Source organism: Parasteatoda tepidariorum, chromosome 5, assembly GCF_043381705.1.
Source record: "Parasteatoda tepidariorum isolate YZ-2023 chromosome 5, CAS_Ptep_4.0, whole genome shotgun sequence".
Classification (NCBI taxonomy): Eukaryota; Metazoa; Arthropoda; class Arachnida; order Araneae; family Theridiidae; genus Parasteatoda; species Parasteatoda tepidariorum.
The window spans coordinates 76724024-76751160 of record NC_092208.1 but is presented as its reverse complement, the minus strand read 5'-3'; the positions used below and the strand labels follow the sequence as shown (position 1 = coordinate 76751160).

Sequence of the window (27137 nt, the reverse complement as noted above, 5' to 3'; positions counted from 1 at the left end):
TTTTAAAATGAGTAACAGTGAGAATTTCCTCATCATTTTTGAGCCAGAAGAGTTATAAAAATTATGGATGATCATTGAAATAACTAACAGAAAATGTTGCTATATTCAGGGTATCCGCGCACCTGGAAAGTCATGAAAAATTCATGGAAAGTCATGAAAAATCCTGGAAAGTCATGAATTTCGGTATTGAACAAAATTTGTCATGAAATGTCATGATTTTAACTATTTTTTAAAAAAAATCATGAAAAGTCATGGATTTAGATCGACAAAAATTTTTATTTTTAAAATGGGATTCCCCAGCTCTTCCATTTTCATGGTGTTCCAAATATCTGAATTTGTGACAAAATCCCCACTCAGAGTCATATTTTATTAAAATATAAAATGTTTTTATTGTTCTTTATAAATTAGGATATTTTTTCAAAAAATGAAAGAAAAAATATCATTTTTGGAGTGAAGTATCTTTTAAACTGTGATTTCTGAATTGTTATTATTTTTTTTATTTTATCAATTTAAAATTCTTGCTGAAGCAAGCCAGTCATTGGCACATTTTTTTTAATTCTGAAATGAGAACAGAAAAATCAGGAGTAGTTCTTTCCTTTCTGATGAACAAGAAAAGTATTTTTAGAATTTAATTCTGCAGAGAAAAAAAATTATTTGCTCAGTTATTATTTTTTCAGCTATTTTATTGCTTCAACTCTTTCTTTACTCTGTTTTCTGAATTTAAAATCAATAAATATGAAGATGCAGAGTATAACAGTTTTGGTAATACCTAACATTTCAATGAATGTTATTATAAGGCTTTTTAAATTTATTATTCTGTTTTTGTCGGAGAAAATAGTAACTTTGTTAAGTTTTGAAAAGTTCTTGGAATTAGTCATGGAAAGTCGTGAAAAGTCATGAATTTGAAAATCTAAAATGTGGCAGATACCCTGTATATTAATCATTGAATAGATTCTATCTCTGGCTGCTCATGCATCAGCATCCAGTCTAAATATGAATGATTTCCGCTCTCTCTCTCTCTTTATTTTTTTAAAGTGTCAAATTTATTTTAGTAATACATGTCGGGACATGTTTATAAGTCAGTGTTTGAAATTAATAGTGGATGATTGGTTTGAGACTGCTCAAATTTGACTTAGACCACTATAATGTAATTATTAGTAGTCCCCTAGACTATTAGATGTAAAGGAAGATGTAATATAAACTTTATTTATTTTTTGTTTTTCAGTTTGGTTTGCATTTTTGTCACAAAATAGCATATTTTATCATAGTCAGGACATTACACATTTCCTGCATTATAAAATTTCGTTAAAAATTCTTTAAAAATTTTTTTTTTTAAGAAAATGTAATAAAGAAATGCAAATGGACCTGTGGAAATATGATTAGTGAATATTTTCATAAACTATACTCTTGCATTTTTAATAATAGGAAAATGCTAAGTTTTTTTTGGTGTCAAACAATTTAAATTATACAGTAATTAAGTAAAAGTATAAAATTTTGATTTTATTAAATCTATAAAGAAGAATTTCAGTACTCTTTGCAGTATAAAAAGTATGGTTGCAAACATTTAGCAAGATAGTTCTACCACTATCCACACTTGAAACCATGAAGTTAGCTAAGAATTCCAAACTTGTTTTGAATCAAAAGATGTGTTTGATAATGTATTTCGCACAAACTCTCCTTTTAAATTAATCTTAATATTGACCTTTCGTGGTCAAATAATTAACCAAGAATGAACAAAATTGTCATTGAACAAAAATGACAAATTTGATGTAATAAAAAAAGAAAGAACTCATACATATTAACGTATGTAATATCGAATGTCTCACACTAGTCTTTCTATTTTAATTAATAGCTAGAAATAGATTATCTTTTTAATTTGAAGACATAGGAGTCATCCTTTCACAAAGAGGCATAAAAAGCCAATATTTAGCTGTGATTGTATTCGGGGTAAATCCCGAAATTCCAATTTTTTTCATATCCTTCCAGGTCTAAAAATAAGGAGCAAGGCATGTGATTTTTCTCTGCGAATTTTGTGGAATTCTGCGTTTTTCAAGACCATTAATTTGCAGACTTCCGAGGATCAAAACTTATAATCCAACAAAATTTTCACTGCAATCTAAAGTTTAAAGTAAGAGAACACTTAAAGTAACAATTAAGAAAACTAGAATATAAAATTTAAAATTTGAAACTTTCAATAAATCACATTGACGAAGTGTTTACATGCACATGATTCTTCCGAATATTTGGAACTATGCCAGAATATCTGCTGTTATCGCAATTCATTATTCACAGGATTTTAATTTCAAACATCGATTTTTGTATTTATCTGATTTAAAAGTTGCACATTGAGAATTGATTTCATGAGATTTAAAAATTCAATATCGCAATTTGTATTTACCTGATCTTAAAGCCTATATCACGATTTGTATTCACGTGTTTTTAAAATCCAATATCATGATTCGTATTCATGCAAGTTTAAAATCAAAAGTCTCTATTCATATTCACTCGCATGTAACATCAAACATTGATTTTCGTATTTAAGCAATTTAAAATTTTAATATCCCAATTTGTATTTCCCCGTTCTTAAAATCCAATACCATGATTCTTAAGTTTTTTCTTAAATTAGTTACTATAAATGTGTGATATTCTTCATTGGTATTTAATTAATTTATAAATCTTAATTCAAAAAAGTATATTAAATGTGTATAGTATAGAAATTAGCACCTTGATGTCGAGCTATCGCACATGCAATTTTCACGATTTTTCACTTTGTATCACAATTACCCCTGAATATTCCAATTAAAAGATATTAAACATGTATAGTATAGAAATTAAATGATTGATGTCGAGCTATTGCTCATACAATTTTCAGGATTTTTCACTTTACGTCACAATTACCCCTGAATATTCCAATTAAAAGATAATTTTTCTGAAATTACTGGGTAATTATTCTTAGAAAATTATTCATTAGTAAATCAACAAAATTCCCTATTGCATTTATGGCATCATCTGTTAAAATGAATGAAGATGGTAACTTTCCCTTTTGGATGACATTCGATTATGTTAAAAATTTTCTTGCAACCTATTTCCTTTCAGAATTTCTGAAAAAAATATGGGAAAGGCCAATTTTGCATCTGAAAATTTTATTGTGATTTTGGTTCTGTGATGTTTTGATGCATATTTATGGTAAATTATTGCTCATGTTTTGAACATACATGCTTAGACTAATTTTTTGATGTTGAAGGTAACAGTCAAATTTATTGTTGTAATTTATATTGCAGGGAAATTTTGTTGCTTCACTTTATGAAAATTCTCTATGTATCGCCAAACTTGGCACTAAGGAGCCTGAACGGTGTCGGTAGGTTACTTGCTGAAATATTTATTTTTCTTAATTTTAAATGGCGTAGTTAGGTACCAGTCTAGTTATTATGGCACTCAAATGTTCTTACTAACAAACTGAGGGTACGAATTGGTTTTGCATTAGTAATTTATTATTTTTAGAAATTCTGTTGAATCAACATATTTGAATTTCCATAGTGTCATGGATTAAAAAATATTTTTTTATAAAAGTTTTTTAATGTCAGTCTTTGTAATCTTTGTAATTCGTAACAAAAATTTTTTTAAAAAAAATTTATGGTTTACATAAAAATATTAAAATAGCTATTACAGACTGATATTTTGCATTAATCTCGGGTAGAAATCAGGGTAAAGGATCAAGCAAGGACCACAATGAAATAATGGGATTAACTGAAGGTCAATATCTGCTTACGTAAACAAAATTTGTGTAGTTGAATCTAAATTTACTTGAGTTAGCATTTCTTCACGGCTATTTTAATGTGCTGGGCAATGTTAAGAGCAATGTTATTTTATAGAGCTAGCACGAAACTTAACGACGATGAAATAAAAAATAAGTTAGGATTTGAATGACTTCAAGATATAAAAAAAAAATTTTTGATAAATTATTCCATGATTGGTGATAAAAGATAAACAAGGTTAGCTGTTATTTTTGTTTTGTTTGCTGTAAAAAATATAACTAAGGATATGAAGAAAAAAAACTTTTTTTAGAAACAATAATAAATTGATGTAATTGGCCAATCATATGAGAAGATATCTTCTGTAAACTGCGGTATAAATTTCTGAAAATTCTTTTAAGCAATGCTTGGTAACGTTATTTGGTTTTAAATAAGTTCAGTCTTGAAATTTTTTTAGAGTGGCACCCACGCTAGTTGTAACACTAAGTAACAAAAGAATTTTGAATTTAGTAGTTTAAATATTTAGTATAAGTGATTTTAAAAGTTTTGCCACTATATAAAGTATTTAAATCCAAACACATGTCAGTATAAAAGTATTTTTATAAAATGTATTTTCATTAAAGGCGAAATAAAAAAATTAAAAAAAATGTTTTCTTGTAAGAAACGAGGTCATTTCCTAGAAAAACCAAAAGAGTATAGGAATTTTGAGATTAAGTGAGAAAATTATAGTCATGTAGGCTGTAACTTGATTTGTGCATGTATATGATCTGATTTCAACTATTAATAGATCTTGTAATTAAATTTGAAGAAATGTGCCATTTTAAAATACAATGAAGTAAAATACTTTTAACAAAATCAAACTATTTTGTCTTTCTTTACAAAAGTCAGATTTTGAAACATATTTTTTTTGTCATAAATTTAGCTAAAAATTAAAAAAAAAAGATATTTATTAATATATGTTATAACAATATCGAGCATATATCCAACACTTTTTTTTCATTTTATTAAAATTATTGAGGATCGCTAATCATATTCAAATAGTCAAATGGCATGCTTTTATTTATGCTTTATTCTCAAAAATGTCTCTAAATTATCCATTCTTTCATAACTTTTTCTTGCTATTTTCCGTTTTCTTAATAGGTTTGTAGAAACCTACACTGGAGGTTATTTTTGTTTAAATGTATTCGTAACTTGTACCTTATATATTTTTAAACGATAATGTCAGTTTATTTATAATATATGAAATGTCAATTCAGAGTAATATGATATCAATACTGTTTTGCATAATATATTAAAAAATGCATGATTATATATATTAATTAATACAAATTCTATATCTTCAGACATCTTACTGGCAAAGTTAAACTTACCTGTGTTGTGAGTCATCCTAAGGATGATGTAGTAGCTACTGGAGATGATTTAGGAAGAGTAATTGTGTGGTATGTTTATTTTTTTATGTTTATTCAAACTTTTTCACAATTTTTTTGAAACATGTAGTAATTGTATACAGTAAAAGCTTGGCTATCTGAGAAACATTTTTTTGTTTATTTCTGAACATTCCAATTCATCTTGTGAGGGGGATTATAATTATATGAAAACTCTAGTCACTTGAGCCTTCCGGTTAATCGAATTCTGGATGGCTGGTTTTTTACTCTGCATGAATTAAGGTATTATAAATTAAGTGCATGAATTAAGATATTATTAATTAAGTTTTTTTTAAATTGCTTTTTACTTGAGAGATTTCATGTCTCTTTAATCTCTACTTGCTTGAGTATCTAAAGATTCAGGATGCTATTGGTACTGAGAGTCATCCATAAATAATGTCACATTTGGGATGGGAGGGTTCTTAAAATTGTGACAAGTGTAGGGAGGAGTTACCCAGAAATGTGACATCATATTAGTCACTCATTTTGGTTAAAATTTAAGCATTTAAAATCAGATTATATATTTTTTGGATTATTAGTGTTTATATTTTTTAAAACACATTGCTGAAGTCTAAAAAATAAAATTTGCTCTATAATGTGTTTCTCTTCTGAACTGCTAGTAAACGTTAATTTATTGTAAATAAGAGTAGATAAGACATAAGGGTAGATAAGTGTGACAAATAGGAAGTTGGGGTCATATTGAATAAAAGTTTGACATAATTTATGAATTGCCCCTTATGTCAAAATAATGTCAAAAATTAAGTAGTACTATTTTAATATCATTACAACTACTATTTATGCCAAAAGCTATTCTGTTTGTGCCAACAAAGCTCAGTTTTTTCTCATCTCATTGTTTTATCTTTTGTTTTTTTGCATCTTATCTTATGCTGAGTTCAGCAAATGTTTTTTTGTTGTAAATACGGAATTTGATATTACAGCATATTATTCTTAAAAAATAAGCATGAGCGTATTATATTTTACAAGCATGTTATTTTTTTTAAACATAATAAAATTGAGTACAGTGTGTTTCTATGTCTGTTCATTCATATTATCATTTGATAATACCGAATTGATGTTTTTACTGTATTTGTGTATTGCCAAATTAAAAAGAAAGTAATGATATAATGGAAAATTGTTCCTTGTTTGGACAAGTTATTTTAGGATATCTTTTATTCAATGTTTTATTAATTTTGTCTTTGTTTTGTATTTAAACTAATACCTTTGATTTACACTATAGAATTATTTTTTAAACTTTTTAGGTCTAATATATTTAGTTCTAAGAAAGTTATTCGTTCAATATATCATTGGCATAGTCTACCTGTTGCTGATTTAGTTTTTTCCACTGAAGGTCAGTAAACATTTAATTTTATTTCTTTGATATTATTATATAAGTTGAATCAAAGCTTTTAGGCTGAGATAGCCTGGTTTGTAGGATGTTGGACTCATGTTTGTGAGAGCAGGAGTTCAAATCCAGTTGGTCAAGGAAACCCCTTGTATTAAATGGTGACTGCTACATGTTAAATCTGTCAGGGTAGCAAAGTCTTCCAAATTCCCATAATAAATCAATTCCACTGGGGGTACTGATTCAGGAGTTCCTTTGTCTTCTAGATTGGGTTCAAAATTACAAGGCTATGGAGTTGAACATGGGTAGTCGTAATCTCAAATTTGGGTCGGCTGTTGAACGATGGTTATAAAAAATCAAAGCCATTAGAAAATTATTTTTTGATGGAGTAATTTCACTTTTCTATTAATTTTTAAAGAAGGAAATTTAAATTATAGGAAGGAATGTTATAATTAAGATTATGTTAATGATTCCTGCCATTTTATGATACAGATTATATAATAACATAAAATAAAAACTAATTACGGAAAGTAATGTTCTCCAATTATTGATTGAATATTTAACCAAGAAACTATATTCCACATTGTTTCTAAATTTTTTTACTTTATTTGTCGGGGTTACTTTATTTATAATTTTTTAACTTTATTTATAGGTAAATTAGATTAAGTTTTCTAAAAAAAGTATTAATAAGATGTTTAAATGTTACTTTTATATACTTTTTTTATTGTTTTAAAAAAATTCATGTTCTTGCATTTCAAAGTACTTATATTTCTTCAACATCATGACAAAAGCCAAACTTAACAATTTGTGTTGTGGTTTCTCAGGGTTAACAGCATTCACCTGCCAGTGAAGTGATTCAGGTTAGAATACTAGGGGTGGCTGGTTGGTACGAATTCTACTCCCAACTGACCACTGGGCTAATGTAAAATATTCTCAGTGGTTGACTAACCATGGGTTAAAATCCCCTTTCTATTGGACTAACTGTGGGAGGTTTTCCCTGTTTTCCTTTCCACCTATCTGAAATACGGGTTAGTTTCATCAAAAAATTCTCTAAGAAGGCTGATTTGTCCTTTGCTTGATTCAGGAGTTCCCTTGTTTGCTGAGTTAGATTCAAAATTACTCGGCGACGGAAATAAGAATTGATGGTTGTAAACTCAGATTTGAGTCGGCTGTTCAATGTTTTTTACAAAATAAAAAATTTATGAGGAGTATTTTTACTCCAATTAAAATATTTTAAAAATAGAACTCAAATATGATGCTTTAACTCTGCATTCAGATCATATATGCTCTTTCTGCTCAATCTAAAAATTAAATCTAGTCAATCTAAAATTAAAATGATATTTTCTTACTCACTGAATTATATTTGCATAGTTAGGCACATTTCTCTACCAAAGGTTCCACAAATGATAAACAATTTGAAAAAATAAGAAAAATGGGAAGAGATAGATATGTAAGGTTTGTTGCCTTCTATTTAGGAAGTCATGTAATTTATTTTCTCCAAGTTTCAAATTAAGTTACAGAACTTATCAATAGATGGCACTTCTGATTAACAAAAAAAAAAAAAAATTCTGCTGCATCTTAAACATTTCCAACTGAAAATATTTGCTTGACTATTTGTTAATTTTGCCCATAGATTAAGCCATATTGTTTTTCAAATTATTATAAAAGCATTGTTTTAAGATTTTTCTTATCAGTACCATCTGTTGACAAACTTTGAGTAATATGGAAACTTGGTGAGAATAAACATCTGATTTTCTACTGAGGAATACATACATTTAAATTCATACATTTCTTCTATCTTATCATATTTCCTTTATCATATTCTATTACATTTTTCTTTTATACAGTCAAACTTCAGTATCACAAACTTTAATATTGTGAATTTTTCCACATCACAAAAAAATTTCAAAACCCTCGTGTTAGCTATGTTGCTAACTGAAAAAAACTTCTTTAGCCACACATCTTGGTGATCTTTAATTTTATAAATATTTTTGATCACCCAAATTTTTTTTCACGATTTCTTAAGAATTTAAACTGTTTTTTGAATTCCAATTTTAAAAAAGTTTTCTTGAACAATTTTATGAAACTGCAGTATGAAAGAGATTAGCATGTTTTAAAAGAAATCAGCTTAGTTATTTATTCCTAAAGAAATAGACATACAAGGTGTTTGATAAGAATATTTGCACATGAAAAAAAGAATAACTTGTTATTTAAATCGAACTGATATTTTTGAGGAAGTTGACAATATTGTTTAATATGTGCTGATTGTTTTGAGCTGAATTTTTTTGTATCAATCTTGTTTAAAATAAATATTAAAAAATATATAAATTAAATATTAGAAGATATTTTTTAAAGTAAATATACGTGTAATGCAATTTTTTAAATCTCAGTACAATTATTATTTTGACTGAAATGTTAAAAAATATTCATTATTTGATAAAAGAATATTGATTTTTGATATCTCTAATTTTTGATTCCCTATGAGTCTTCAAGGTTTGACTGTGTTTTATTTTTTCTTATTTCTTGAATTGATTTTTTAAACTGTTTGTCATTTTTCGAACAATTGTATCTGTTTTCAAATGACTTCATTTTGAAATATATTTTTTTAGAAAAAATAAAAAAGCTGTTTGCCCTTTTTTTAAAAAATTTTTCAGATATTTTTTTTTCTAATTGTATGATTTATTTATTTCCAGGATCCTACATATACAGTGGCGGTGGTGAATCATGCCTTGTAAAATGGAACTTATTTAGTGAGGAAAAGTGGGTTCTGCCACGTTTGGGAACACCTATTCGTTGGGTAAAAGATTCTCCTGATAGTAGCCATGTTGTCGTTTGTCTTGAAGAAAATAGTAAGTCCTGCATTATTTTCGAAATAAAGATGTTAAGCTGAATTTTTAATGTTTTTGACATTATTTTTCTTGTTCTTCCAAATCATTTAAATTTAAGGTTATCATCTGAAAAGAATGTATAAAAATGTGTTAAATGGTATATAATAATTATAAAGTTAATTTTGTCACATTATTTATAAGTACAGTTGAACTCGTTTATAACGAGCACAAAGGGACCATAACATGTACTCGTTAAATCCGAGTGCTCGTAATAAACGGTCCTTAAGGCAGGCGTGCAACCAGAAGAAGGGGGGGGGGCTTTGGGAGGTCAAATGACTGAATTTACTTAAAATTTAATTAATACTTACTTACTTTAATTACATTAATTAATTTAATTAAATACTTTTCTTAATTTAATGACAACTAATCCTCCCCCAATCAGCAAAAAATTAGACAGAAAGTATAGAAAGATGAGAAAAAAGATTGCAAGACAGAAAAATATTGCTCGCTAAAACCGGATCTTGCTCGTTAAAAGCAACTTCTGTTCCATAGACTTAACATTGATCCATCCAAATATTCTCGTTTCCCTCGTTAAATCCGAGTTCTCGTTAAATCCGAGCTCGTTATAAACGAGTTCGACTGTACTTTATACTTTTTATTCCACTTACAATTTAGTGGATTATTTTGATCAATTGAATATGTGTATGTGTATATATATATATAAAATCCTTTTATAAGTATATGCTCCTTATTTATCATTTTAGCTTTACGTTTAATTGATCCCCAAAGAAATATAGTGGGGGTAATTCAAGGTTTAACTAGAGGATCGTTTCGTGGTGACCCAAGACAAAGTGTATTATCGACTGGTTTGCTTTATGACCCTCAATCTAAATCAATTGTTTTAAATGGCAAAGCAGGACATTTACAATTTTACAATGTGTTTGAAGACAAGCATATGTATGAGGTAAGTGACAAAGTTTTTACTTGATTAGGTTATATTGTGAATCGCCTTTAATTGTAACCTGAAAAAATTTATTTTGTCAATTACAGGAACATTTTTAATTGCTTTATAATTCCCTGTCTGCAAAGTCGTAATTTAAAATGATTCAAAGACATTTATTGAAATTTAATTGATTAATTAATTTATATCTAATAGTAAATGTTGAAAAAAATCAAGGAATTGTAATTGTTAATATTCGCTATATTTTATATTTGTTGTATTTAAATTCTCATCATGATTAACTGCAGATAAATAAGGTTGTAATTTTATATTTACAGGGAAACCTTGGTTAAGTGGACATTCTTGAGACTGAAGAAATTGTCTGTTTTTGAGGGTTGTCCGTTTACGGGAAGAGTACCCAAATAATGAAGTTTAACACCGTTTATTGTTTTTAGAATATTTTGAAAGATGTAGAAATAATTAAATAATCTACAATATCTAAAAGAATATTTATTTAAACTGTGAAAAATATTTTTTCGATAAAAAAGAATATATTAAAAAGCTTGATATAAATACATAATTCTAGATGTAGCTACAGATAAATAAATATAATTTTCCTATTAGCTCAGATATTCAAGTTAGAAATATGATATCGAATTGAAGCTTTTAGTCCTCAGCCGGTTTCAATCATTAGGTTTAAAACCCCTAACACTTACCTATCACTATATAGGAAACATCGGGTAATAACTACTTGAAAGTAAACCTTCCAGGAATCTCAGAAGGTATACCTGTAAGTCATGAGGACCTATGTAGTTGATTATTCAAAATTAATCATCTATCAAGTGTTTGAATAAATGTTTCATTTATATGAACATGTCAAAGATTATACTTCTGTTCTCTTTTTTTAATCCCAGCTGTGTTAAATACAGTCTTTAAATTGATAACAAGATGAAAGAAATTTTCAGTGAAGAAGCATTGAGAGCATTTAAGATTGATGATTGACTTGAGGGGTCTCATAACCAATGTCCTCCAGATGAAAAGATCAAAAAATGCTGTCAGAATTATTTCACAAGAGCAGTATCATTTTCTCTCTTTTCTTTGCAAAGGCAAGAGGACAGGAGAAAGATTGATTCCTTAGTAGTAAAATAGCTTAATATTTTCAGTTGTTGATAAGGCAAAATATTTACAAGCTTTAAAAATGGTGAAAAGTTAATTATTTTTACTTGCAATTTGAAGCAGAAAAATTTTTTTTTCTTCAAATTTAGAAAAAAGTAGTTTCTGGTTTGAAGAGATAAAAAATGACGGTTAAGGGGAAAAATGATTGTCCGCGCCCGATTACGGGACTGTCCGCTTTGTGGAGAATGTACATAATGGTTTATTCATAGAAGATTCCTGGAGAATTAAAAATATGTCCATATGTCATAATTTGTTGTTTTTAAAAGACATGTAAGATTCACATAAATTTGATGCAAGGTGGCTTTTTATAGTCAATACAATAAATATATACAATTTAGTTTGGGTTCTCTCATAATATTCTCGTTACATTCACTAGTTTGCAAAGACAAAGTTAGTTTCCTTTTCAACATAGACTTCCATTGAGATAGGGTAAGATAGTCGCCTTAGCTTTCCCTTCAACATGAACTTCCATAGTGGATTGGGTACTATAGTCACCCTTACATCCAGGAAAATGTTATAATGGAGTCCTAATTTATACTTGTTTTTGAATCCGTCAATCACGGTCATTAATATTGGGGATTTATTTATTTATTTTTAAAGGTATTTAGGGAATGTTAGTGGATTTAAGCATTTTAATGTGCTTGTCATGGTACAAAGGTTTGTCATCTTTGACCAATAGCCTGCAGGCCAAAAATGGTCCATAAACACTGTTTTGACTTGGCTCCTAAATTTTCTTAAATTTTGATTCAAATCTAAAAAAAAAAAAGTATAACATCAAAAATCTTTTTTTTTCTAGCTAGTTACTGATCTAGTTCAGATTTTATTTAGGTTTTGTTCACAATGTTTGAAGTGAATTGTATTTTCCAACTAACTAACTCTACAAAGAAATTAAATAATTAATGAAATGACTAAATAAAAAGACAGTTGTTCGTATTCTAGTCATAACCATAAATTTGTTAATAAAGTTCCTAATACAGTATCATTTATCTGGTACTCCGTTAGGAACTTTATTATCAAATTTTGTTACATGAATAATACAAAAAATTAATCTTTTTAATAACGTTGGAATAAATAAAAATTCGTACTCCCCCTATTACTTTTATTTACCTGTAAATTATTGTGATTGTTTACATCGTAATCTTATAACTAGTATATTTATTTTGATTTATTTACATGAAATAAATTTTTTTTTTTCATGTTTCAGTTAGATATTTCCGGTCGAAACTTTATTTCAAATGAGCGGGAACACTTAAATTACAATGTTGATATTTCCAAAGCAGCTGTTGATGAGAGAGGCCAATGGTTAGCAACAGTAGAATATTGGAGTAATGGTGAAGTGAATCCCATGGTTGATCTTAAATTTTGGGAATTCAACTTGACCAAACAAATGTAAGTAATTTTCACATTTTAAAGAAGAGTTATTGAATCTATTTTTATGTGAAGAAACTTATAGCTTCATTATTAGTAATTTTCCCATCCTAATACGGAGTTATTGAACTTTTGTTTTTATTAGATGGAAATTTTCAAAATTAGTAATTTTTGTATCATAGTATAAAGTTATCAAAAGTATTTTAAGAGATCTTATATTCTCATATATAGTAACTTTAACAATATAACAGAATTATTGAAGTATTTTTTATTTCTTTTTATAGGAGGAAACTGATATTTTCATAATTACAAACTTTCACGCTGTAACATAGTAATTTAGATTTTATTTTAAGGAATTTATATTTTCATATAATTTCAGTAATTTTCACATTATTACAGTATTTTGTTTTTTATTTAGGGTGAAACTGATATTTTCATAATTACTAATTTTCATGCTGTAACATAGTAATTTAGTTTTTATTTTAAGAAAACTATATTTTTATAATTAGTAATTTTCATGTTATAGCAAAGAAATATTATATAAATTCTTTTAGGAAGGAATTTATATCTTCATTCTTGAGTAGGGTTTCATTCTAAATGTTTCATTTTTTTTAAAAAACAAGCTAAGCTCATAATTTTTTACATTTTGAGAAAAATGTAATTTTGCTGTTTGAATTGTCTATTGTGACATTGCTGTATGTTTCTGACCAGGTTTTCATCGTCTTTTTTCATATTGCTTTATAATCGTAGAGAATTGCAAAATGCCTCGAATTGATGTTTTGTTTATGTTGCTAATTTTAATTATTAACTGAAAGATATTCTTTACAATACCATTTAATTTAATACATCATTAAAATTTTTTTAATTGCATTATTTTATGTTAAAATTTATATATTTATATATTTTGCTGATTAAAAATCAAACGTGATCAAATTATTAAGTTAAATTAAAAGAATTTAATAAATTTTTTTTGCTCTCTTTATTCAATAATTCATTGTATTTCATGTGTACTCATTTATTTATCTTTAATGAATTGTTATTGCAGTTAAAATAATTATTTATTTTTCTGCATTTTTTACTGTTCATTTGATAAAACCGTATTATTTATCATTTCTTTGTCACCTGCTCAGGATTCTCCTTTTGATGATGAATATGCTTTTCATATTTGTATTTACTTTCGTATTGTTATCAAATAAATATTTAAAAATATTTATTAAATAAGTAATTAAATATATTAATAGGCTTATATACTTAAACGAAATTCCTTAATGTCTATTTTTATGTCCTTTCTTTTTAAGTGACATTTGATTAGAATTGGCGATTTTCAGTTTCCCGATATTAAAACTAAATTTTAGCTGGTCATTTTGTATTTCAATAAAATAAATAAATTATCGTAGATGTTAATCAGTAATAAATTTGTTAAAATTAATTTTAGGAATGTGTTATTAAATAAATTTATAAATGGTAATTCATATCTCATTAATTTATTCATCAATACTCTAGAATTAAGTTATGAAATACTCTAGAATTAGAACTTTTTATTATTGTAGGGTTTTCATCTTTCTAATGTTATCAAGCTCTTAATAAGGTTTTAAATTTTTTTTATAGATTTATCATGAACACAAGAGTTGAGTTACCTCATAATAAAGAAATTAACTGTGTTATATTTCGGCCTTATGATGCTTCTGACACAACACCTATAGTTATAACAACAAGTGAAGATTGTCATTTCAAGACTTGGGCCCTAATTGATGATACAAGTTTTGGTAGGCATCTTAAGTATTTTATTCACTTTGGTTTTATAAATCACATTTTTATTGATTAAAGTTTGCAGCTTGGAAATTTGTTTCTTATTAATGTGTGGTATCAATTAAGGTGGACTGGAATTGAAATATTTTCATTGGTGTATCTGAGAATTCAGCGTAAAACTTTTTATTAAGAAGTAAAAGTAGCATGTTTGATTCAAAAATTAGATTGTGTTGACACTCAGGAAAATTTTAAATAAAAACTAAATTTTGATTAAGAAAATGTATGCTCTACTATCATTTGCTAGTATCATTACTAATCATTACTATCTACTATCATTACTAAATGGTGCTCTACTGCTCTCCAACCTTTTTAAGGCCACAGACAAGTCAGCGTTTGATAATTTTACCGCTGCCTCTTAATAGGGGGCGCCAATATTGATTGTTAATATTTTATATGGTTTATATTTAATAATTTTAATTTAATTGTATTTAAACATGCCTTCAAAGCAAAATATAATTATATGCATGGTATGGGTGCAACTTTGGGTGACAAATCTTAGTTTGACAAATCTTAGTTCTCTGATTAAGTTTTATCTCAACTCCCAGTTAACCTCCTGTCCATAGAAAGTTGCACAAACCAGAGAGAATACACCACAGTAAATAAAATGGAAATTAATGTTCTTAATGCAGCTCAGAATCATTTGATCTACCAACCTTGATCGATCCTCGGCTTAGGGGTTGAGGACCACTGCCTTGGGACATAGAGCATAGAATTTTATTGAAATCCTTAAAATATCTTTTTGAAACATAAAAAATTACCTGAAAATTGTAAAAAATTGTATTATAATTGAACACGAATTTTTATCAGAAATGTAATTAATTTCTGAAATTTATATAATAGTATTATTGTTAAAGTATGTATAATAGCATTGTTAAAACATGTATAATAGTATTAAATTACTGTGTTAAGAATTGAGATTGTAGTGATATGCTATATTTTTTTTCCAAGCATGATACTTTTTTCTACTTCAAACTGTTTCCAGTTAGGTTATTTCAGCTACTGGAATTTTCTGTAGATAATAGCATAATACACAGCAACAACTTATTATATATGTAAAATATTTTTACCGAAAATGCTCTCCTTTTACAATTTGAAAATGTGGCCTTTCAAAATATTATCCCCAACTCTTATAAATACAGTAAAGTAAATTTACCCTTCAAAGTTGAAAAAAAAATCAACCTGTTATAATAAATTTTAAATCTTATGCTATCACTATGTGTATATTTTTAATTTAATAAAAAAAAATGATTCAGCTATGAAATGCAGTTAGCTGTAATACTATCATCTGCTGCCCCTGAAAGGTATGGTATAGAAATTTAGAAAATCAATAAGTTGAACTGAAATTCGCAATTCCATTGTTACATGCACAACATTGAGAAATTAATTCACCTTAAGTTTAGCATACAGCTTAAGGTTTTTATAACACCTAAACAGCAATAATTAATTTGCTTGTGTCAAGTCTATAATTTCTTTTAAACGTAACATGACGTTATAATCTCTGATTATTTATCCCACGACAGGTAAAAAGCCTGCACTTTCTTCATATTTTATTTTTTATCAAGCTTTTTCATGACAGATTTTATTTTTATTAACAGAAGGAAAACAGAGCTGGGCTTGTATATTAAAAAGCCATTATCGTGAACACCTACCCGCTGGTGATGCCTGTTTCTCTGAAGATGGTTCAGTACTTGCAATAGCGGTTAAAAACATTGCCACTCTATGGACAGATAATGGTACACAATTAGAAGCTGCTCTTTTCCAAGAAAATAATGAAAGACCCATCAAGTAAGATTCTTACCCTCAAACTTGTTCTTAGCTTCAAACTTTAACCCTTTGTAACTCAACAACTCTGATTTAAGAAATATTTACGCGAATGTTAGAATACATCATATTAAGCGTGTAAAAAATAATGAAAAAATTAAGACCTTAAAATTAAAAATTTATTGATAAAAAACATGTGTTGAACATCTCCAATATCGTGAAAAATAGGACAAAAATTCCAATATATTTAAAACTTCATGTGAAAAATTTTGAAATTGTTGTTTTTATGGTAACAGTCTCACACCACATTCTTTAATCGCTCCTAAGCCAAATATACAATCAAGGGGATTGTTGTAAAAAAATTGTATATCCTGCATTATGTCGTGGAACAATTCGTGCTAAACGCATTATAATATTGGTAGCTGCATCAAGACTTGGTTCCCCCGAGTTTGCAATATTTTCTTTACCTGAATTTAGTTTGATTTTTATAGGTAAATCCAGCTCATTATAGGATTGAATTTTCATGTATGTTGCAGATATGTAACACGGTGATACAAAGGGTTAAAAAAAAATATTGTTTCAGAAAATTAGACTATAAAGGTTGTTTTACAAAAGTTTAAAGTAATGTTTTTTAAATGGAAGAACTTAAGCCTACAGATTACCACAATTTTAAATTGCTTATATTTTTTTTGCATGCTATGACGTTCTCAGTAATTGTATAGTTTTGAAATTGTTAATTCATTTTGGATTATCTTTAAATTGTGTCTGTGCTTAATTTGCATTTTATTTGGTAGAAAGGAAGAAATTATTTAAAAGTTTAGTTCCTGTTAAATAAAAACAATTTTACAAAAAGAAGATAATGAAATTGTACATGAATGAAAAATTTTAAGTTGAAAAAAGTAAACTATTTACATCTTTATAAAAAGATATAAAATGAACATGCTTATTAGTATATGTTCAGATACTTTTGGCCAAATAATGTATAATAAGCGGGAAAAAATGTAGCTTGGTTATAGATTCTTTTCAATAATAACAATTCTAATGGTGTTCAATTTTTATAATTATATTGAAAGGTAACTCCTATACCCACCTATCAAAAACTTTAGTAAATTCTGTCTAGGCGTGTGCAGGCTGCATTGATGCAAAACCAGACCAACATTATATAAATGTATGCCTCAGGACTTACGGAGCTCATAATACTGGATGTCCAGATAATGTATAATAAGCACAAAAAGAAAATGTAGCCTGGTTATAGATAATTTCCAATGATAGTTCTAATAGTGTTAAATTGTTATAATTATACTGAATGATTTTAAAATATTTTTTGCTGACATTTGACCCCAGGTGAACAAACCATTCAAGAAAAATTATAATTTGTATAATTGTGTTATAAGATTTGCTAAGAGTAAGAGATAAGATTTGCTAAGAATAAACTTATCTAGTTCCTCTGATTACACTTATTGGCTAAGAACTTTTACATTTTCTTGTGAAAGTACTTTCTTTTTTTTATCTAAACTTGATTTTCACAGTAAAAAATTGAAATATAAAATGGCTTTGGAACAGTATTTGTGTCATGTGTCTGTGTTTGTGCAGTTTGTTATCAACAGTAAAGAATTTTGAAGCCACAGTGTATATGAATTAACAAATATTTTTATTTACAAAAAACACTATGTAAATATTATGGGGATTAATAAATATATATATTGACTAAAAATACTGTGTAAATAGTTTAAGAAATAAATAGTTTAATAAATAATAAGTATAAAAAATATTATTTAAAAAAAATTATATATTTTTTTAATGTATATATTTACTAATTAAAGTACACTAGAATCTCATTAATTTGAGTCTCAGTTGTTCGAGTTTCCCATAAATCTGAGCTAGTGGAAAAAAGTCAGTCTTGCTCCCAAATAATGACAAACGCACACGCAACACGTGGAGCGGTTACAGCAATAGATTTTACATTGATTACTATGACTGAATGTTAAAAAGTGATATTGTGTGTTCAGCTCTGAAATGTGTGAATAGTGTGCTTAAGCAAAAAACATTAGACGATTATTTCGAAGTTCAATTTACCTGCTACAGTAATATAATGAATTTTATAACTTGGTTAAATGTAGTAAATATTCCCTGATCGTCTAATGTAAGTAAATTTTCTTTAAATGTAATATATTTTTCAGTTAAATGCTGAAATTTAAAAATAGATTTTTTTCCTCCATTAATTGAAATATTTATTAAATTTTTGCATTTTTGATAATTTGGGTTTTCAAAAGTTCTAGGGAGGTTCTGTCTAGAATTATCGAGACTCTACTGTATTGATAAAATCTAATAATATTGTTTAAAATCAATATTATAACAGAGATGCTAAATAATTCTAGTTCCTATAGTTGTAATTATGATTTGTTACAAACTAATCATTGAAAAAATGGAATCATCATTATTTTCATTCAAGCTGACTCTAGAATTTGTAAAGACAAAGACCCAATTTTTTATTTATATATCAGATAAGGAAAAAAAATTATTTAGATCAAGGAAAAAAAAGTTTTATTTTTATATTACACAAACTACACAAAACACATTATATTACACAAAATTTATATTGCACAAACTACATATTTTCTAAACTTCAAAAGTATATTCTTGTAATTGAATAGACTTTAAAATTAGATGTGTATAGTTGAAATATGTTTATTTAAAAACAGATATTTTACATACAGCAAATGAAAAAATGAAATGTAAAAGTTTCATATCACTTTTAAATACTTATTGCCTATTTTTTGTCCCGCCTATTTCAAACACTAAAGGTGCATTTACTTGCTTTTGGCCTCTCACTATTTCTCTTCGAGATAAAACCTTCAATATCAATAAATTCAGACTTTAAAAAAATTATAACTTTAAAAATATATTTAGATAATATGCTATATAAATATATAAAAAATTTTAAATCATTGATTGAAGTCTAAAACATTTTTTGTACCATTTAATTTATGACTGTTTAAAGTTATGATTTTTTTTTTTTTAGGAAATGAAATTTTCTCATAATTTAAAATATTTTGAGTAAATTATAATAAAAAAATTACAAGAGAATTTTACATTATAATTACATTTATTGAATATTGATTCTTTGCATTGCATGAAAAATAATTTTTTCAAAGAGTGTGTTTAATTCTTTATACATATGATACATTAGTGACTTTTTTCATTTATTATTTATAGGCAACTAAAATTTGGAAAATATTCTTGTAAGCATCTCCTTGTTTGCCATGATGGGTTTTCGTTATACGTTTGGAATGTTCTATCCTTATCTAGTATGTATTAATTTATGTATCTATAATTTTTGCTATAATTGTAAAAATCAAATAATGATATAATTTGAAACTTTAATTTGGCTTAATTTTATGTATGGTTGAATGTTTGTGATTAAAGAACCTTTTTTTTAAATTAAATTTTACCAAATACAAGGTCTTTAGTTTTAGAACCAGATTGTTTAATATGTTCCTCATTAAAATTTAATATTCAACTTTTATGTGTTTGCTTTAATATTTAAAGAATATCTTTACCCCATTAAATTTATAAGAAACAGATTACCTTGGATGCATTTTCATGCATAAGTAATTTTTATTTATTTGCTTATTTATTTTGTAAACTAAGCTAGTTGCCACATATATAATCTTTTTTTAATAGTTTATAATGTTAAATATTAGATGCGATAAAGGAAAACAATTCTTTACCTTTGCAATGTTCTCACAATTTAGTTTCTTTTTTTTTAATAGGAAGCTTGTTTAAAAAGAAGTCTCAGCAATTTTTCTCCATTTGTTTTTTTTTAAATAAGAAGAAAACTTAGATAAAAAGTAATTTGCAAATGCTGTAATAATCTGCAACGCTTCTTGCCAAGTAAGCTTTACTCTAAAGAGACTAGGTAGAGATAAGTTTAAATAAAAAATATGAATTATCATACTTTTCAGAATAACACAACAATATTATTCTTAACAGATTAAAAGTTATTTAATTTAATTTTAATACTTTAGATAGAATTTTTTAAATTTAATGCATATATGAGAAGAGAAGAGATATTTATGATATTGAAATTATCTCTGTTGGTTTTGTAAGTTTTCCAATTTTATATATGATTATTTCACTGTCCTTTTACTCATTTCACTTTTTAAAAAAACAGACAATCCTCATTACAGGGATGAGATTCTTCCGCGGATTCGCGGATTTCCGCTTTTTTTCAGATTTTTCCATTTTTCCCGCTGATTTCCGCTGAAATTTTTTTTTTGCACAAGTTAAAATATTTTATGAGGAATTTAATTTTCCACTGAGCGAAATTACTGAAGTCTTTATTCCACCCTCTGAAGTTTCTCTAAAAATCATTTCCTTGGGATACAACTGGTTGATCTTTATACAGGGATGAGATTCTTTTTGTCTCTCGAATTTCAACCTTTTTATCAAAAACTCCGATTCTCGTTTCGTTTTTTTAATAAATATCTCGCTTTTTTTTTAAAATTCAGTCATTGAAGTAAAATAATTATATTTATTTACGATTTTCAAAGATAAACTGAAAATTCAAACTACGTCCTAGCTTACTTACATTTGCTGTTTTCTCCGATTTCACGCACAGAAAATAAGATTTTCCGTATTTTTTATCCGTCGGCGGGATAGCTCGTATTTTCGTAATTCAGACGTCGCTGCTTCTTGTATTCTGGCGTGAAAACAAACANAATTATATATATATATTTTAGTAAATAATTTTATATAAAGGTCATGATTTTCAAAAAATACAAGATCATAACAAATACAGTACAGAACCCGTTATCCGGAAATCAGAAAACCAAAAAACCGGAACGAAATGTGATAAATTTTCCCGCCATTTTTTTTAATAAATGTTTTTTTCCTCATAAGATTTTAGGATTTTTCTTTCTTTTTTGAAAGATGTTTACCCTACGATCATTTTGGAAATAATCATTAGTGTATTACTTCATCGTTTTTTTTTTCTTTTTAAGATTATTTCCAAAATAATTTTTTTTTTAGTTGGGTTTAACAATAAAAAAAACGGCTTTTTGTGGGGATTCAGAAAACCGTAAAAATCAGTTATCCGGAATAGTGATGGTCCCAATCGCTCCGGATAATCGGTTCCCTACTGTATATGATTTAAAAAAATATTAAATGTCTGTGTTCTTTTTGATTATTTATTTGAATACTTATCTCAGGAGTTATGAAAAAGTTATTATCCTCAGTTTGTTCATATGTAAAGAGGACTTTATAGTGTGACAGATAAAAGAATATAAATATTTTTAATATACTTATCAATAATTTGGAAAGAAAATTTTTGTTGTATAGCACTAGAGTGTATCTGAAGGAAGCCTTTTTCTGTATTTACTTATGATCTGAATTTATTTAAGCAATTTTTAATTTTTTTTCTTAGAAAATGAGTATTGTCAATGAAATATACCTTTTGCTAGTGTTTAAAAAATTTATGGTCACATGATTAAAGTTACTTCAGTTAAAAGTATTTAAAATATAAATTGCAGCGAATCCTTTCTCATAGCATGCAACTATAAGTGCTTTGAAAGATTAAAAAAATACAACAATAAAATTAAAAGCATGCACCAGTTTATTATAAGTTTCTGAAAGATGTGTTTACAATAGTTAATGGGATTTTGGATAAATTAATTTGCTGGTTGATTAGATTTTGTTGGTCAGTTTGAAAAATATATGGTCGTGAAGTATTTACATTTTAAGTTTTATAAAAGTATTGCTCTTTGCCTTCATAAGTAAGTTTTTTAATGACTATAAAAAATTTTAATTTAAAAATAATTTTTTTCAGATGTTATACTTTTAGTGTAGTGCAGAAAGTTTTTTTCTCTCTGCTTCAATATTAAAAGCATCTAATTAAAACTTAAAAAAAACATCTAATTAAATTTTAAGTTATGCCATAACTCCTTGTATTTTAGTGATATGATATTTAGTGAATCTTTAAACTAAATTGTATAAAATATGTTTACTAGTTTATATTTACATATTTATTTAATATAAATTCATCGAATAACATTATAATTGTATAATTGTAAGCATTGATGATTTTGGTAAAAAAAATAATTTTGTTCTTTTTTCAAATGTAGTGTACCTATTCAAACCAGATAGTCCTAACCCTTTGTTTGTCAAGAAGAATGTATCTGAAAAACCTGTTTTGAGTTCACTGTTTGTACCAAAGAAGGTGAAAAATGGCACCAATGAAATAAAACGGAGTTCTCTCGAAAATTCTCAGCTATACTTTTTTAATGAAGACCAGGTAATAAATCTGTAAAAAAACTTAAAGTTGTACATTTTTAAATCTTCATTTGAGTTTATTTTTCTAATCTATCAAATTGGTACAATATTTCTTAGCAATCGTTATTTCTTTTACATTTTTAGTGTCTTCTTACTATGACAGATAACCATGATGATGACTTTGACAGTAATTTAGAAAAGGTATGTTTTTTTTCTTTTTCTTCTTCTTCCTGATAATGAATATCTACATTTGTTAAGGAAAAATTACAAATATTGCGATAACTCTTCTAAAAATAAGCCAATTCCAATGAAATTTGAATATGCTGTCACATAGTGACGTAATGGAATGATGTCACCTGCAATGAGCATAAAATTATATGTTTGATCCCAAGCCTGCAAATTTTGCTGTTTCTGAAATTAGAAACTTAATATAGTCAATTTGTAAGGCATCATTTGTATGAAGAACTGCGATGGAGATCTATTGGAAGACTAGAGGCATTACAAAGTCAGACAGAAGTGACCAGGTGGCTAAATTTGAGTCCTACGGTCGTTCATAGACTTGGGCAACAATTTCTAACCACAGGTGCGGCATCCAGAAGGTTCAACCAAAAATGGCCAAATGTTACGACAAGTCCGAAGCACCGATTTAACAGTACTGCGGCTTTATGATAATAAATATTTAGATGTATTACATGCTGACCTATTTTTCATGTAAAAATAAGCTTTTGAACAAGATGAAATAAAAATCAACACTTCTAATTTATGTCATAAATTCTTTTTTGATTTTAAATAAATATAAAACTTTTGTAAAAAATATGCAAGTAAGCATAAGTAAATAATATTACATCAGAAATTTTTGCTACTATCATTCAATATTTTGAATCTAACTTTTTGGTCATTAATATGTATTATCTTAGCTACATTTTCAGTTATTTGATTTATGTTTGAAATTGCTTTATTTTTAATGTTAGATCAAAATGAAGAGGACCTTGCCTATGACACCGTTTGGTTTCTTACAAGCACAGCAAAAAGCATCAGGTGTCAAAGAAATTGAACAAGTACCTCTTGTTATTCAAACTACAGATTCAGCAAAAGTATGTATTTTTTTTTTTTTTACTGGATAATCTTAACAGTACATTTTCTGGATTTAAAATGAATTGTTGTTCATGGTTTTCATTAAATTAATATTTTATTTATTTTTATTGATTTCATTGATTATTTTTATTGATTTATTTTTATCTTTACTTACTTTGAATTTGTTGATTGAATTGAAATCTATTAAGGGAAAATCTGGTAATTATTTGAAGCTTTTTTTAAAAAATTCGTTATAGGTTTTTCCAATTTTTTGGCGAAATTTCAATTTTTAAATTTATTTTAGAAAAGTAGATGTTCGTTAAAAAGATCATATTATTCCTTGCTCATATTGACAAAATTTGCGTATCACGCTTTTCAAATTAATATCGTTATTATTTAATTAAAGCAAACTCTGAGCCCTGCATCTCATTTCAATTTAATTCTACTAACACATGACGATTTGTATTCATCCAATTTAAAAATCAGCTATCTTGATCTGCTTTCATACGATTTAAAAATCACCCATCGTGTTCTTCCAACTAATTCAGTTTACAAATAACGCACCTTGATTTGTTTTCACTTAATTTGAAATCGCATGTCATGCATGTCAAAAATTTAACATTATGTTGCATCTACAAGCAATTTAAAAATCCCTCATCGTGATCCGTATTCACATTACGATATCTTTACAGCGTAGACAATATTAAGTCTGCAAGTTAAGAAATGTTTCTAATTATAATTTAAAACATTAACACTTAAATTTAAGGTTCACATAAGGTCTACAAAATATTTTAATTTTTTTTAATAATTTTTCTTTAGCTATGTATATCTTTTTTTTATTACTGAATAGCAACTTAAGTCATGTGAAAAGTGTGTAGGTATTTTTTTCTCTTTAAATAATTTTGCTTAGAATTTTTTTTAAATTCATTTTAACTTTTAAGTTGTTATTGAAATTTCATTAAAAAGAAATATATCAAACCCTCATTTACGAAAATTAGAATTTATAGCTTTCTGAATGCGAAAATTAATAACAAACAAATGAATATATAGATACCCCCTATATACACTTTTTTTCTTATTTTAGTTTTAGGGAGTTTTTTCTTGTATTAATTTCTCTTGTACAATTATTGCTCGTTTCGATTTCACTTTTCAGCTTTTTTTTCCAGCTTCTTATCAAACTCATCCTTGTTAATAATTTTTTTTTTATCAATAAATTAAAATATTTACATTTTTATTTGTTGCTTTCACTAATTTATTGTTTCTGTTTTTTTTTATTAGATAATCTGTTTGCTGTTAGACAATCTATTCTGTTTTATTAGATTTAATAATCCTTTAATTTAAAAATTTTTTTTATTTTTACTTAGAATAAAAATTACAACAATAGAAAAAATATGACATTTGTAACATAATATTTTATTAAATAAAACAATGAGTCAAGTTTTTCAGCATGTCAATAAAACAGATTAAAATTTTATGTTTTAAATGAAATAAAAATGACATTCATGTCAATCANTTACAGACTTCACTTTTTTAAGAGACAGTGTACATTTTACAACAAGCTAGCAGTGTTAAAAAATTTTATAATAAATAAACTTGTAAATAATTTTTCATGAAAATGTTTTTTTTTAGTACATAACAAATGCTTTCAATTGGTCATAAGTTGCACAATTTTATGTATGTTTCATTACAGTGTGTAGGAAGGCTAGAAAGTTCTTGAATATTTTACATGCCCTGCCAGGCATGCTACTCAACAACATACATGCCTACATGATATCTTTTTTAAATGTATCTTAATGAAAACATATGAATGTACATATTATTAATCTGTCGATGAAATGACATTAATAACATAATACCTACATCAACACTTCTTTTTAAAGTATAAATTAGAATTATTAATAAATATATAATAACAAGTATTATTTATTATTAATGATGAAATATTAAGCACAAGCAAACATTGAGTTTTGCTTACTTGATAAAAAACTTCATTTGTTTCAAAAATATATAAGTAGGAAGTAACAGTCAACGTGTTTCTAACTCTCAAAAATAGACGTACATTTTTGAGCACTTGAAACATGTTGACAGTTATATCGGATATACCAGGGGTCTGTTCAGGCCAAATTTACTACCGTTTAGCAATACCTTCACAAATTCAACTTAAGGAAAAATACTTTTTCTTAAAATTTTATTTTTTTATCCCTTAAGAAACAATAAATCCATATTTTTGTGTTGATTTTTTAATATAATTTTTAATTTTCACAAAATAGGTACCTCCCAGAAAAACCTAGACAGACCCCTATTTCCAATTTGAATATTTTCTAAGCGAAGGAAATTTTTAAATAAGTAATGTCTTATTGTTTCAGGTTTTTAATTCAATGTCATTTTAGTTTTATAGAGTAATCGATTTTCTTCTTTATTTCCCTCCCTTGCTGGGGTATCAATTCACCATATTGGATCTTTTTTTGTCATTTCCCCCCCATAATTTTAAGAGTGATAAATTGGTATTTTTGCTTAAATGCTTATATGACCCACTGGGTTTGAAGGGAAAAAATTCATGCCTGGTCAGAATTTTTATTTACCTTGGACATGTTGAACAATAACATTTTTGAGCCTTTGTATGTAGGATGTAAAAATAATTGGATCACAAATGCAGTATTCATTAAATGTAGATGAAAAATGCATCATACTTTACAACTTTTAAACTAATGATCAGATATATTGTTTTTGATGGCAGGCACTGAACTTATCGTTCTTCCCCTTGAAAGATGCCGGAAGTGTTGCTCATTTTGTGTTGCCTGGTGAGTGCTTTGTGGCCAAAGTCACAGAGTCGAGTAACATTACCTCCTCCACCCTGCCACATATTCATGGGGTGGACCATATTCACATGTCACATACAACAGAGGACAACACGCAGAGAGAAACATTCTGAACGGTATTCGAACCCACAGCCATCGGCTTCGTAGTCGGGCACGCTAACCACTCGGCCACCACAGATCAGATCAGTTATACCAAATTATAATTTTAATAGTTCATAGACACGATCTTAAATATATTAGTTAATTTTTATAAATAATTATCACAAATGAGATTTAATCTTATGAAACAAGATACAATGCCTACTTTCTCTGAATAAACAAACACATAAATTTTATTTGATAGATTCAGATTTTTCGCTTTGGAAAAAAATAGAGGTGGCTTAAATCTTGGCTTAATCGACTAGAAGAGCATTTAAAAGTCATGGAGCACAGAAGTTATTTTTTACGTTTTTAACATATCTGTACATTTGATTGGGTAGACATTGATAGAAACATTTATAATTCTTATCTGCCCAAAGTCTTCTTTAAAAATTGAATTTTGATAATTATTCCGTAATTTGTTTTTTATAATAGT

The 27137-nt window shown here is 27.0% G+C and overlaps 1 protein-coding gene across 1 annotated transcript in view; it reads left to right on the top strand.

The window, feature by feature from the left end:
- Positions 1-23795, top strand: part of LOC107451336 (WD repeat-containing protein l(2)05287) — a 32246-nt gene extending 8451 nt beyond the window's left edge. The window contains exons 6-17 of the mRNA XM_043051974.2: positions 3282-3358; positions 5096-5191; positions 6436-6524; positions 9212-9367; positions 10111-10310; positions 12667-12851; positions 14439-14596; positions 16235-16424; positions 19617-19708; positions 22523-22692; positions 22815-22871; positions 23642-23795. Coding sequence (XP_042907908.2) covers positions 3282-3358; positions 5096-5191; positions 6436-6524; positions 9212-9367; positions 10111-10310; positions 12667-12851; positions 14439-14596; positions 16235-16424; positions 19617-19708; positions 22523-22692; positions 22815-22871; positions 23642-23794 — 1623 coding nt within the window. The 3' untranslated portion in view covers position 23795. The remainder of the gene's footprint in view (positions 1-3281; positions 3359-5095; positions 5192-6435; positions 6525-9211; positions 9368-10110; positions 10311-12666; positions 12852-14438; positions 14597-16234; positions 16425-19616; positions 19709-22522; positions 22693-22814; positions 22872-23641) is intronic.
- Positions 23796-27137: the final 3342 nt, after the last annotated feature.